This window comes from Chiroxiphia lanceolata, chromosome 2 (assembly GCF_009829145.1).
Source record: "Chiroxiphia lanceolata isolate bChiLan1 chromosome 2, bChiLan1.pri, whole genome shotgun sequence".
In the NCBI taxonomy this organism is placed as follows: Eukaryota; Metazoa; Chordata; class Aves; order Passeriformes; family Pipridae; genus Chiroxiphia; species Chiroxiphia lanceolata.
In genome coordinates, this window is record NC_045638.1 from 6,484,961 (window position 1) to 6,500,229 (window position 15,269).

Here is a 15,269-nt window from a genome sequence, read left to right on the forward strand (position 1 = left end):
ATTCAAATTCGTGACACCACCTTCCCACAGAACAAGCAATGCTGCCTGATGCTCTACTGGTTTGGTCTACTTTGTTCATGGGCAAAATATGGATTTTCTTCCTTGGCAGAAATGCCATATCCTCTTTTGCAAAGGGGAGGAAAGGTACAAAGCCCTTTTGATTAGCGCACAGTAGCTCTTTCCCTAATTAGCAATGTTCTTTTACAGCACTGAGAAATGAGGACTTTTTGTTTACCATTAGTTGAGGTAAGTGTATCTTGCTTTTATTTGGGTTTAAGACTACTGTAAAAGGAGTAGCTTTTCAGTTGCAGCATGGTTTGTCAAGATTACAATATTTATGACTGCATAAAATACATAAGTAAAAAAAAAAATTATGATCTGTAGAGTTTGTTATCAAGAGCTGAGACTTACATCTTCACAGAACTGCAAATACTGGCTTCCTAACTGCTAGTTGATAATTTCGCTGGCAAGAGCATTTGTTAACTCTTTCCTTTAATCTCTACACCCTTTTGTCCAAGTGTTGTAAGAACTAGCAAGAAAGTCAGTAATAACTATGGTTCAACTGCTGTAACAGCGTTAGATAAGCCGTACTGATTCTTCATTAAAACACCCTTCGTTTGAAGCTACAACGTAAGAGGCGATTCTTTTTGTTCAAAAGAAACTACTCACATGCTCTGTGCCTTTAACACTTCACATTGATTACAAAAATTTTAACAATGCAATCACTAACATACCCCACTAATGAGAAATTATGAGATACTGCTCGATGCAGAACCCTCTGCATCAGTCAACTCTGATCGATAAGAAAGCTATCAATTTTGAAATTTAGATTTAATGCATTTCCAAGAAGCTAATGAGAAAGGAGCAACTTAAAATAAATACCATCATTAAAACTGCAAACTGTTACAATGATATATTATAAACTTGTCCTAAATAAACCTAGTGCTTCAAAAATTTACCAGTGAATTCGTATTACAAAATATGTGAAAATACAATAGAATACCACAAAACAACGTCCTTTTTTTGGGGTCAACAATGACGCCAAGATGATTCAGTCTTCACTTTTAAAATCGTTAATAGAACATATTGTATTATATAAGTTGCAATTTGGTTGAAATCTAGAGAACATCCCCACCAATTCATCTTCTTCATTCCTCCTCTAAAACTAGTGCCAAACTTCCTGTCAAAGCCGGTATTTTCTTGAAGAGCTTTAAAATTTAGCTGTTACGTACTTTCTACTACTACATTTTGGCAGCAACTATTTATTGGTCTGTTATTGCAAAAAGTGCAATTTAACAATAAACCAGTCTGAAGGTCATTCTATGTCTTGAGGATACATACCATATATTTCTTTAAAAATAATCATACTTTTGTAAGCAATACTTTACAGTAGACACCTCAAATCTACCATAGATGTAAAACTTAAAACGAGAAAAATTTAGTCTCTAAATCTTTATACACATATTTATATTCGAGTTTCTATATATATTATATATATACACAAGCACAAGAGTATATATAAAATATATATAATCAGATTCAAAAAAGAACAAAAACTGGGCACTGTACATAAAATCTTTTTAAAACTCAAACAATAGAAAAACTTTAAACATTAAACAATTTTAATAAAAGTTTCTGTACAATGCTAAGCAGTTTTATTTACATATAGAAAATGTAATAGGAGTAGTGTTTGAAATTACAGAACTCCTTAAAATTTCAATGGCAGGTAATCTGGAAAAAATAACAGCATTCCATTCACAAATATTTTCAAGCAATAAATATGTATTTATAAATAGTGTAAATTTACATCAAGATTAGAAACAAAAATCACAAATCTGAAGTTTATTCCTTAGTCTATGTGCAACCCATTTATCTTTGTGACTTGGCTGTTAATTGTTTTAAATTTTATTTAGGAACCAAAAGTGTAACCGTCATGGTTTCAAAACAAGACAGAAAAACATAAAAGCAGTAAAAAATTTATATCACCTAACTCTTCACATTAAAAAAAAAAAAAAAAAGTTGCCCAAAGAAAGACTTAAAATTTCTAACTACCTTACAAAGAAATGACCAGCTAAGCTAGTACTTTTTCCAAGGGAAATTCTGAAGGGGGAAAAATGGATGAAACCAACTCATCAGCCCAGAAACAGAGAAATACAAAAGAGGTGGTCTTCAAGTCAGTAGTCTGTATAATGTTGCCAGTTTTGTCAGATATATACAAAACATGGAATTATTTTTTTTTGAAGTACAGCTGGATGAGCTTTATTTGTTTTGAGTTCTGGAGTAGGAGGCAGTGCTCTCTCCTGTCCAGTTGGTTGACACTCCGCACTTGGAAGGTTGCATAGACACAGCTTTCAGCCAGCAGCCTTACGGGATAGCTACAAAAATCAGTGGTGCAGAACTGGGTCACTTCCTGAATATCAGAAAAGTTTTCATTTAATGTCCATGAAAAAATGTCAAGATGAGGAGGATGGCAATGGAGGAGCCTGAAAGAGAAAACATTAAATTACCTTTTCTACAAGGGTGCAAAACTCCGTGTTTAACCAAGACCTGCACAAACTGCAACCATGAGCGTTTAAAGTCACACACACTACTCTTTTTACACTTCGAGACTCTTTCAAGTAGATACTGGCATTTTTTTCCAACTTACTCAAATACAACATGTATTTTATGAATACTTTGCATCAGGATTTTGTCTATACTGTGGACTGGAGTGTGCTGTGGGGATATCTGTGTTAATATGATGTGAGCTGACAAAACAAGTCCCATTGTGGCAGCAAAGAGTTCCACATGGGCTCAGTATAGATATAACTTTATATATTCTAAAACAGGGATTCTCAACCTGTTTACCAGTGGGGAGGGGCATGGTCCATTTGTGGCTCTCCAAATGCCTTCATTTTTTTCCCCTCTTCCACCTGAACAATAACATACACCCCCGAAGTGAGGGTATCAGTGGAAAGGGTCTCAGATTCTCTGACATGGGGACAAAGAGCCTCAAGAGTGAAGCCACGTGTCTTCTTCCTGCCTGCTTTCAGGAGACGAGGTCTAGGAGACACCTTTCTGCCCCCCAGTATTGCACTTCAAAATACAGATTCTGATGGTGTTTTATTCTCTTTTCCTGCTCCTCAGTGGAATCCCTTCAAGAAGCTGCTCACAGTCTCTAAAGACACTCCAGACCACATCACAGCACCCACTTATGAAACACTAACACTGGCTTATCCCCACGTTTGCTCCGTGTACTTTACCCCAAAGAGTTTCTCTGGCCTATCGTACCTTTGCTCTCTGAGATTATTCTCCCAACAAAGCTTAATTCTCTTCCTACATCTGAGAGATGTCACTTTTAGGCTATGACTCTTCCCAACTGAGACTGTATTCCCTTTAAAGGAAATGAATGAGCACACCAATTTCACATGAGAACAATCACTACTGTCCTCCAGGGCCGCAGCCTCAGGTTTTGGTGGGGAAAGGAGCTACTCACAGGTTGAGAACCCTTGTTCTAGGGACAACATCACTGCTGTTACCTATATAGTGTTATAAACACAGACAACAAAATGCTCCTCCCTCCCCTTCTCTTCTCCCACACACAAACATTATTCCCCATTTCCACTCAAGTGGATGAAGTATCTGAGAACAGGTGTTTATTTATATGCTTTTCTATAACAGATCATCACTTTGAAATTGCAGTATTCCACAAACTATAATGACAGTGACCTCCTAGAAGTATAACCTGAAGTTCAACCATCTCAGGCTCTGTAGGACTAACGAAGAGAATTAAATTCAGAGGACATGGTCCCACACTCTCACGAGCCTCTACTGCTGAACCTTGAGGCCTTAACTCAAAAGATCACAACTTAGCATGCTAACAATACATGAAATAACTAAACACACATTTTCTGCAGCACCTGGAAATGAACCAAAAGGCACAGCCCCTTACTGGGCTGCTGTAATAAATTCAATATGAAATTCTCATAACACTTAGTCCAATGTTTGTCTCCTCTGACAGAAAGGCAAGGCTTATAAATACATCCAGCATCGCTTTCATCGTGGTTACAAAAAAGCCATCTTTGCCTGAAACAATGAAACCTGGGTGAAACGTTAGGACTGTTGTGCTGACACAGTTCAAAGCAGGAGGCTGCCATGTATAGCACAAAGCTATAATGGCAAAGAGGCTTTTTGCTTTAAATTGAAACGCAAAGGAGGCCCCAAGCCAAAAGACAGAACTGTTTGAGAGCATCCACTTGCTAAGCAGAAGGACAGTGCCGATTCGGGAATAGGGATGGGTGGGGAAGGGGAAGGAAGGGGTCTGAGTGCATAGGATGCTCTGCTGCTATACTGACTTCATACCACAACCAATGTATTAGAGATGCTCTTGAACCTGGTGCTAGTTTCTCCAAGCTTCACTGTCCTGATTCTTCCCATCTCCATCTGATCCAGTTATGGTCTTCAGGTGATCTCTATTGGATTTTTAAAGCCACAACTTTATGAATTGTAACATCATACTTTTCCTGAAAACTCAGTGGTTACGTTCTGCAGTAAGTTACTGAAGTATTTCACACAATTCTGACTCTTCAGCGTTTTGTTCTGTAAATATCACACACAACCCATACCTCCATTTGCATCAGAAAGTCCACGGTACTCGTACAGTGGAGCACCAAGACAGTCTACAACTGCTTTATAAATAATGTATTTATGCACCCACTTATTAATTTGACTTACTAATGTAAATTGATCATAGACTTGCATCAAGTCCTCCATTTTGTACTGTTCTAGCACCACAAAGTTTTCCAGGTTCGTGCTTATCTTTCGTGCACAGTCTTGGCAATGTACAACGTAGGTCTTTCGAGAATTGCTCTCACTAGTGACAAAAAGCAGATCAAAGACTTCCACCTGTGAGAAGGGAAACACGAAGCCAAGCGTTACAATTTCAATTTTTAAAAAGTTTAACCATGAAAAACTATATTTTCTTCAAGATTTACAACCTTACCCCGCGCGTGCGAAGAGAAAAAATGAGATTTGTTCAGGGAAAAAAAATCTATTCTCCTAAGGCTCAGGCAGAGAGGTGAAATATTGTAAAACCACTAATATTGCACTTAGGATGTCTGCATGAACAGCGCTACGGGAAAGCTTTGGGTCAATATTGACAAAGCAGGATTCATATGCTGAGTAGGGCTTACTCAGTAAGGTGGGGATTTATAACAATTATACCTAATTTTCCTTTTTAAAATTCGTCTGCAAAAGAAGTTCGTGATTTATTTCCTTACTACTGAGTCACGTGCTCATCCTGCCCAAGAGGCTCAGTCAGAAGATTAACTAGAAACTGATTTTCAGGGGGTAGGAAAATTTTATGTTCTTTTAAGCTTGAAAATTATAATCCCATAGTTTAAAGCAACTATTAACAGAAAGTAGTATAAAAAAATTTCAGCAAAAAGGTATGTCCTGTGAAAAAAATACACTTAAAATTCTCTCTCTTCTGGGAGTGTTGTTCACTTCTGAAATGAAAACAGATACACCTTTAAAATGAAGCCCAGCAGATCAAATTACATGCAGGAAGGGATATAATAACTGAGAATTGGAAATCGACCTAGTGAAAAACAATGTTGTGGAAGTACTGTGGGAGAGACTGCAGCAAAACACAGGCTGTGTCCAGAAAAACTTCTGGATAAGTTCTCTGAAGTCAGTGCTGCATCACATATATGTGCTCACAGCATAGAAAAGATGCTGCAACTTAAAAGCAAAATTTAAACAGCAACAACAACAAAAGACAGGGCAAAATTTAAATCAATACTGTAGTAGTGGACAAGCCCAAGACATATTTTTACTGACCTCACAAATGCTACAGTAATGAGCTGGCTCGTCCTTCGCTCGCCCATGCCAGACTATCTCCTTTCCTGCAGCAATCAGAGCTTCCCGCAGTGTCTGACACTGTTTGAGAGTTCTTAACAGGCAGTACCTGCAACCAAAACCAGTTGTGTGTTCAGTTCAACATTCAACTTTACAGCAAGACTCAAACAGGCTTAAATTTCTTCCCCTGTACCTGGAGGTTGCTCTTACTCTGGGATTTCAAAACCAGTTGCCTAGTAAGACTCACTGGACTCACAGCTTGGGGAGAAGTCAAACCATGTGCTCATTCATGGACCTCTGTGTAGTTTTGTTCCATTTCAGTACTGCCCCTTGCCCTGCAAACAGACTGCACCTTTCTTTTTTGTACCTTTCTTTTTTGGACTGAAACGCAGGAATGCCCTTTTAAGCACAATAAAACAATGTGTTTTCAAGAGCGATCCACGTATTTTATTTTGAACTACAACTTTCTCAGCACAAAGTGAGCTTGAACTGCCAAGTTCAACACACCTGTTTACATTTTGTGTGACGACAGCCTAGTCCAAAGAACTGTTTTAACATCCTAAAAACCCTGGTACTTCCTGAGCACCACTAATTTCAACGATCCCAAATCTGAAACCCCAAGTTCTGCCAGGAGTCATTCTACACACAATGGAAACAGATTCTGTCAACATGTATCTTGTTCCATGAAAAAGGAAAACGAACACACAGGTTGGTCCTAGAGAAGTAAGTCCTTTCGCAAGGAGAAAAAGAAAAAGATTCACAGAAAAAAATAAATCTAACACTAATTTTATGAATGAAGAAAAGAACCACTCAAATGTCAAATTAAAATCCACAATTCCCTGTCATACTTTCATAAAAACAAACAAACAAACAAACAAATAAATAATTTTACTGACACAATTCTCTACAGCTCTCTTCTGTACAAGAAAATATAACTTGTTCTCTAGCACTTTATGAGCTACAGACATTTTCTAAAAAAAAGCTGGCAAAATAGGTCACCAGATTTCTAAATTACAATGTTATTTACAATAATTTTAGCTCTCAGCTATGCTATTTATTTGAGCTGCAGCCTTTGCAGCCTTTAATTTTCTCCTCCACAGGGTGGTTACGTTACATGCTCATTAGATGCAGAAGGAAGATTGAAAAAAATTAAGGGGAAAAACAAACATTGGACAGAAAACAAAGTGCTCAAGAGTTCTATCAAATGTTTTCAACTCGATCCTCCCATTTTAAAGCCTTAAACATGTAATATATACATGCTGTATTTTTTTTTTAAGCTTCTTTCATGTGTTCCCAAGTAGTTAACAGAATCTTGGGCTTACCTTTGAGATACTCTCCCCTCTTGTTTTACACTCATACTGTTCATCCTCACTAAAAACAAATCTATGGCTTCATTAACACCCTCACTGTAAGGGCAACCCAAAACTGAAAGTGTGTTTCTCTCTGAAACATCTGATTTTTGCATACCAAATTTCAAGAAAATTATACAGCTAATTAAGCTGTGACTCCTTCAACACTTTTGAAGTTTGATGTGAGTGGGACTCACGACGTCAAGGCCAAGCATATGTGGTGGATGATGTATTGACTCACTTGAGTGTTGGGCCATCGTGCTCCTGACAAGCTCAGGAATTTTGGAAAGGCATTATTTTGTGCAGTGCAGCCCTATGTCAAATAAACTTAGGAGCTACCATTCTTCTGCTGTTATCTGCAAGAGTCTTTGGGGATGCCAAAGAGCAATTGGAAGCACACCTGCACACTTGCCACCATTGTTCTCCACTCCTGACTTCCAAGAATTTTCCAAGTGTAATTCTGGAAGAGCTTTCTAGCGTTACTGATGTGAAAAAAGTAGTGCCCAAAATGTAACCCACTTACAGTATCACTGCAACATCTGCCAAATTTGCAACCAAAACAGAAAACAACAGCTAGATGGTGAAATTCCTCTCCTTGGATAAAATTCAGGTCCTAGTAATGGTACTTGAAAATATAAATGTTAACTGTTTCATACTGTCAAGTATGAGAGAAAGCATACAAACTATCCCTTTGAAAATGCACTATTTCCTGAAGTTTGAGAAGCCTAAAGAAAGCCAAAAAGGTGCCTAGCAGAGTCACAATGTGCAAGTTAAATGGGGTCAGCTTTTAGTACTGTAGACTTGCTTTTATTCTTGTTCAGTGAGAATTCAGTTATAAGAAAATCTACACCATTTCTGTCTCTCAAATTCTTTACAGGTATGGCATGAAGATATGAGTAAATCATGTCCAGTCGAATTCAAATATTTAACAGAAGATTTAAAAATGGACATCACCCTGATTTATTCTAGAAGGGCAGTGAGAAAAGTGTTTGAATATTTAGATATGGAGTAAAACTTCTCAAAGTGTGGAGATCATCCCAATGGCAATCCAGAACTGACCTCTTAGTACCTTTCAGTAATACATCTTCCCTGATACTTAAAATGTATTTTATCTGCTTCATGGTTTTGTGCAAAATAACTTCTCCCATGTCATGTTCTTTTACATTTCTGAAACTATTTTTGTAAAAGAACTTAGTATTTCAGTGACTTTGGAATTAATTTTTTAAGCCTTTATTACTATGTTCGCACTACCTCTAAAATTCTTCTCTTCCTCAGATGCATTTCTAAAAGTCCTCTGGCTTCCATCTAAGAAGAGGTTTGCAGTTAATTTTTCTTTTTGAGGGTTGTCCTCCCTCAGCCAAGTCTTAAATCATTTTGTCTGCTGTGTTCCTGCTCACAGTTCTACTGTTAAAAGCAAATCCTTCAAAAACATCTCATGAGAAAGTTTCAGGTTTTGCCCTTTGCCTTTTATCTATCAAGACAGCACTGAACTGCACATTAACTAAAAATATAATAAGGCTTCAGATTTCTTCCAAAAGCAAAGTTTCCTTCTATTACTTTTTCCCTTCTGCTATTCTGTTTCTTTTCATTGCTAATCTGTTGATACATCTAATTTAGATGTATGCTCAAATTTTAGTTTATTGCCTCTGCAGTGGTTACTCTCACATAACCCACTAAGATATATTTGTATTTATCTTTCAAACTGAATTAAAAACTACTTTTTATCATTTTCCAAGAGTTATTCTTTCATACTACTCTGATACCTAAGAAGCCCCAGAGACAGAAGTCAAAGCTACCTAAACACTTTATGTACCTTCGATGTGCAATTTTAGATAGAACTGTGCTTGGCAAAAAGATGACAGCTGTGTCACTTATTTTTATTTCCTGATGACAAATGAAGTCAGCTACCCAAGAAGAAATTCAATCAGGTCTATCAAAAATCACTATTTTTCAGGCATTTCTATGCACAGGCATACACACACACTCACATATATATAACACACAAATGTCTATACTCTGTACATAAGAAAATACAGGTACAGTGGACAACAGCTACTTCCTAGCTGGTGTTTTCCTGCAGACAAGCTGTCCATAGGAAAATTAGGGAATTTTTCTTGTAACTTAAGAAAATCTATGAAGGTTTCTGCATTTCCAGTATGATTACAAAGCCAAAGCCAGACGCCAGACTGTGGTGACACCCATTTCTAGTAAAAGCTAAACCATAACTACAGGAGTGACTACCATGAAGAGTTCTCTCAGGCTTCTGCTACTGGATGCCACAAACCAGAGCTGATCATCCCATCTTCTTCCCCTCTGCACACACATCATGGATCTTGGGATCTGGCCAACTAACCTGGAAGGAGGGCTTAAATCCAAGCAAACTGGAAATGGGTTCAGTGGACTGGATAAAGTGAAGGCATGCACGACCAAGGTTTCTATCTGCTCCTCACATCTCTGTTTATTTGTAATGTACACCTAAAATTTGCTAGAAAAAGCTGAGCTGCTGTCAGCCAGCAAGACAATGGGAAACTACCAGTTTGTCTTCTGTGTCTCTTCACAACGTTTTAAAAGATTCTCTGGGAGGAGGATGCTGTGCTCAGTCATGTTTTTCTCCTTTTAAGTCTAAATTGTGGCAAAAAACTTGTGCAAATGCAAAATACAGGTGGCAAAAATATCAAAATCGTGTTTTGGCAAAAACATTCCAGAACTGCTTTGAGTTTTACAGTAGATGCCTGCTGGGCTTGGGAAGACATATACATATATATGAAGATTAAAGTGAAGTAAAGCTTGTGGATTTGTTTTTTTTTTTTTTTAATGGACTTTCTGGCTTCCTCCCTCCCACACCCTGTCTCTTTTCCCCCTCTTTCTCATTTATAACTATTTAGTTTTTATTCTCCCTTTTATGACAGCTGGCATTTGGAATATGAGCACTAATTGCATAATTGAAGGGGCAGGACTGTCAGGCCTTCAGCAAATATTTTCTTTACCCTAGATATTAGTTATTAGATTTTAAGCAATTATTCACATGTACATGCTAACCCATAATCAAGTTTTGCAGCCGCTACAATCCTCCCCGTCTTACTTCCAACATTCTTGGTCCTTATAAATTTAACATTTCACCACTTCCACCATTCTGTAACAGATGTTCAAGCCTGAATTAAATTCCTACTGTAAAAAGGTGTCTCACTCAGAAGTCACCAATAAATCCTACTGGGGGAAAAAACTGAAATTCCTTTCCTTTGCCCTTTTTTGCAGGTTAATTCACCTGTTTTTTTAAAGATCCATTTCAAGGCACGTAATAAAAGGATTCAACGCTTGTGGATCCAGGATGTTGTTAAGACTAAGAAATGCTCAGAAGTGCTTTGGTACTTAGGCAAAATAGAGAGTGCTGCTACCAGAGGATTCTCATGATGAGTAATTTCCTTTGGAATTCATTCCCCCACTTTCCTTAAGACAAACCTACGTTATATCCCAAAATGGTCATTCATTCCTCAGCCTAGGAATGCTGCAATATGATTTATATTTTCTTGAAGTTGCACTCTTCAAAGAAAATCACTAAAGACGCTTAAAGCCTGGAATATTCCTGCATTTTGGAATATGCGTATGAGAAATGTCACTAAACTCAATTATCATTTTGCACATCAATCAATTCATTGTTCAAAAGAAAGAGCAAAGGGAAGGAGGCTTTCAAATTCCTATTTGCCTCTATTTAAAAGATTTATACTGGATCTCCAAGTGACAGAGTGAGAACACTAACTAGACGTTCTAGAAATGTAAAATTAAGTTTAACTTTGCTGTAAAAATGGATAAATATTCTAATATTTGGGTTGATGACCTAATTTTCTTATTTCTGATTGTATGTACCCTGAGTAGCTGTTGTGATCTAAGCCAGCTGTTTCTGTAAAGTGCTGAATTAAGTCTATGGCACACTTAACTAAAAAGTTACTTAGATGATTCTAAAGCTATGCCACAATAACATCACATAACAAAATTAAGGATATCTATAAATGGATAAAACAGGATCTAAAATAATTTTGGTTTGGTTCTCAGGAATGGTCTTACAAAGAATTACTTACGAATCGACTACTGGTTTATGTATGAAAAGCATACAACAGATGTTCAAATAAGTAAAACTTACTTTATCATTTCAAAAAGCTTTGGATCTGAGACCTTGATATTTCGAGCCATGTTCCATGAGAGATGAACCATGGGTACTATGGACTTCACGCTCTGCAGCTTATTCCACTCGTACCGTTCCACTGCCAATTTGTATTGACAGGCTACACAAAAACAAAATCATAGTAGCAATGAATCAAGTTTAGAAACAATTATCAACCAAGATAATTTGGTTATAATAAAAAATTATGTGTTTTATAGCTCAACTTCATTTGCAATGACCCACTCGTTGCAACTACACTTCAATTCTATAAAGTGTCTTTTAAAAAAGTGTATTTATGATGCTAAAAGAACAAATACCACAGTAGCAACAAATACCTGTGAAAACAAGTTACTGACAAGTGTTCCATTTCTAAGGTGAACAGAGTGCAATATTTCAAAAAGAGTTAATTACTAAACTTTCAAATATTCCACAATGAAAAAAAAAAAATCTAGATCTGAAATGTCTGCATCTCACTCTATTCACTCTTTATCATAATTTTACACTGCTATGGTATATAATCTCTCCTTGAGAGATTTGTTGCAGTGAGTCAGACTTTTCATTAAGCAGCCTACTCATCCCACCCTTCTTTTAAAAATGTTTTACAAAATTTACTGTGACTGAACATGTGAGCTCTATATCAGTCAATCATACAATCCTAGAGATATACTGTTATTGCACCATATAAAGACATACTTTAAACTACCTAAAAAACCCAGAAGTTTTTTGGAAGTACATTCTCTTCAAATGCTTGACAGAATCTCGTTTTAACCGAAATTTCTTCCTGTGCTCAAACCTAAAAACCTTTCAAGACTACAGTTCAAAACTAAAGACTTCTACAACAGTAGGTCTGAGAAATCTAGTGTTCTTTCATGAACAAAATTTTACAAGTGTTTGCATTTCCTGATGCTTTCACCAAAGAGCTATCAAGTACCCCCACCAAAGTTAGAGAAACTCTTATACAAGGTAGAGTGCAGTTTGCTCAGAGAACAAATTTTGGGAGAAAAAGTTAAGAAATGGCCTAGCAAAACAATGTATCAATTAATATAAACATTTTATTCTTATAAGCCCATTCAAAGCACAAGTGCCAAGGCTGCATTCTTGCTGCTTTCCCTTCCTCTTACAATGGAATTATTTACAGCCTTGAACACGTCATGTTTTAAAAATGCAGCACATTGATTATATTTTAATCTACTAAGGCACGGTAAATTAGCCAGAAATGGCAGGTTCTGTGACACAGGCAGTACAATGTCACCTAATAAAGCAGTTCAGCCCAGGCACTGCTCAAACATACCTGTAAGAGGGCCAACGTTCCACGCGATGTTGTTGCACCAACCGATAGCCTGAACCCAGTGAACAGTGCCAGCATTTATCCACACCAAATCCCCCGGTCTCTGAATAAATCTATAAACTGGGACATTGGCTTCATACAAATCTTCCAAGTTTGGCCACCAAGATCCCATTAGGAAATTCATATTGTTTCTGAAACAACAGGGGAAAAAAAAAAGTCTTCAGCATTTACCAACGGACATGTTTAGCAGCAGATACTTCAGTGAAATTACCTGTGAAAACTCATCATCACCATAAATGCTTTCTGCAGCTAATCAGTGACCCAGGAAGACTAGTCAAAAGGAAAAGTTTCACATATAAAATTCCTGATTATAATTCCACATTTCACATCCTGCAGTAACAGAACACCTAACCATCCAACTGCCCATGTGAAGTCAGTTTATGGCTTCAGGTTATGACCTATTTTCCTTTAAGTTTCCTTACTTCATTAATGCTAAGGCAGAGAAACCCTTGGTCAGATCTAGTGTGACACAGGTGCTGGATGCTGCTTTTTTAACCAGTGCTTGATTTTCCATACAGACCATACCAGCTCCTAAGGATGTTCAGTTCTGAACACGTACTCACACTGTCTGTGTGTGAATGTGACACTTGTCCACACAACTAGCAACCTCTTGGCAAAATTTCAACTGTGATCCACAGGTCTATGCTATGTTCAGCCAAAGAATGTCAACTCTCCTGAGAATCCTGGAAAAACACCTCCATATGGATTTCCCAAGTATGGACTCTTCCACTAAGGTAATGCAAAATAAAGTCATTTTACTGTGCACCATGAGAGATTACTTGCAATGCACAGTTTTCAAAGACAATTCAGTGCCTCTTACCAGGCACTGCAGACCTTTTGTGAGGTTACCAAGATCTCAGTTTCTCTGTCACCCTCAGAAAGACAGTGTCATGAGAGTAAAAGGCATTTTGTGCCAGAGACATTGGAATTGTATCAGTGGAATTACATTTTTGAGATGGCCAATCTTTGGAAAGGTGGATGGAATAAGAACAGTTGTCAGTAGACAGGCAGAAAATACAGACTACAGAGACACTGAGATTTATTTGCAGAGCTCTGGAAAAGTCCTGAAGTCAAAAGCTTAATCCAGTTTTAACTGGGTAAGACAAGAAAAAAAAAATTCTCCCACAAAATCAACTTCAGAGGCTACTCCTTGAACACCAGCATGATTAGGGGACACGACTGCTGCTCCCACACCATTTTTTTTTTGGAGTGCATGTGCAAACATGTATTGTTTTGTTTGTTTTTCAAGCAACCACTCTACACAGGGCACAACACAGAAACCCTAATCTTAAGAGCTGGCTGAGCAGCTCCCCAGTGCTCAGGGTACCTCAGTTTTTCCAGTGAAGTACAATAGCAATAGCAGAGGTCAACTTTAACATGCAGGACAGGGTGTCTGGATAAACAGCAGGGCTATGATGGATTTTCTGATGTGGAAAAATTACTGCTATGAAAACTGGAATGATGCCATATAGTCCACACTGGTAGCAGGCAGCTACTAAACTTCTGAGCCCCCTTAATGTAGTATAATTGTGAATCTTGAACCTAGATGAACATTTACTACTACCAATCTCTCATTTCTTGTATTTCCTTCATTTCTATTTTGGAAAAAAAAAAAAACCAAGTAATGGACCTAATGTCAATTTTTGAGAGCAAACCTACCACAGGCAATCCAAGCTTCTGTACATTGTACAAATGTCATATTTTGTATAAATTCTAGATTTTTCATTTTGACTTACTTTAAAAGACTTTTCTGACCACGTGGAAAACCCATAAAATAACATCCCCATACAACACCCTCGGTAATTTCCCCCCTCAGGTCTCAGAAAGGCACAGAGAACTTGATAAAAATACAGAGAAAAACAGCATGGCCAGCTTACTTTTCACAGAAGTCATTCATGACACCCCAATAGCTCTCAGGGACAACAAACCATTCACAGTCACCTGGACCAATATTTATATTTACTGAACAGAAGTTGTTATTTTCTTGATGACCTGATAGAGAAAAATAAACACACTTTATATAAGACTGTTCTATCAAAATAATGCCATGAAAATGCAAAGATACAATTACTAAAACAACTTACACCACAGTTTAGGTAATTGTATTTTTTATAGGACACATAACACTGCTTCACACAATTAAGCTACCAGTGACAAGAGAATCCTCCTTTGTTAGTTTGTGGAAAACGAAAAGTTGGAACTATCAGTCTTGTGAATCTGACCAATATTTCAGCAGTTCCCTCCCTGTAGAAATAAATGCTTCAAAAGCTCAGATTTTCTGTTTCGTGATATCTCTTGACAGTCCCAGTCAGGTGCAAAACTTCATCATTTCAGGCACTGAAAAGACAAGTACTAAGAAAACCCTTCCGAAAGAGCTTTCAAAATCAATGTAGAAATGCCAGCATTTTATCTTCCTTTGACAGCTGGAAAACTGAGCCATAATCCCTAATGGAATTTTCTGAAGTTGTACTTCAGAAAAAACCAGATCCCGAAATTTAGTCCAGATTCCTCAAGTCTCAGTCCAGGCCCCTAACACAGCACTATTCATCATGGAGGGTTCAGACAATAAAGAATC

At 37.4% G+C, this 15,269-nt stretch overlaps 1 protein-coding gene across 1 annotated transcript in view; it reads right to left on the reverse strand.

Moving 5' to 3' along the window:
* Nucleotides 1-241: 241 nt before the first annotated feature.
* Nucleotides 242-15,269, reverse strand: part of KDM6A (lysine demethylase 6A) — a 150,709-nt gene continuing 135,681 nt past the window's right edge. Inside the window, 6 exon segments of the mRNA XM_032677455.1 lie at nucleotides 242-2,483; nucleotides 4,714-4,884; nucleotides 5,821-5,947; nucleotides 11,326-11,467; nucleotides 12,638-12,825; nucleotides 14,572-14,686. Coding sequence (XP_032533346.1) covers nucleotides 2,454-2,483; nucleotides 4,714-4,884; nucleotides 5,821-5,947; nucleotides 11,326-11,467; nucleotides 12,638-12,825; nucleotides 14,572-14,686 — 773 coding nt within the window. The 3' untranslated portion in view covers nucleotides 242-2,453.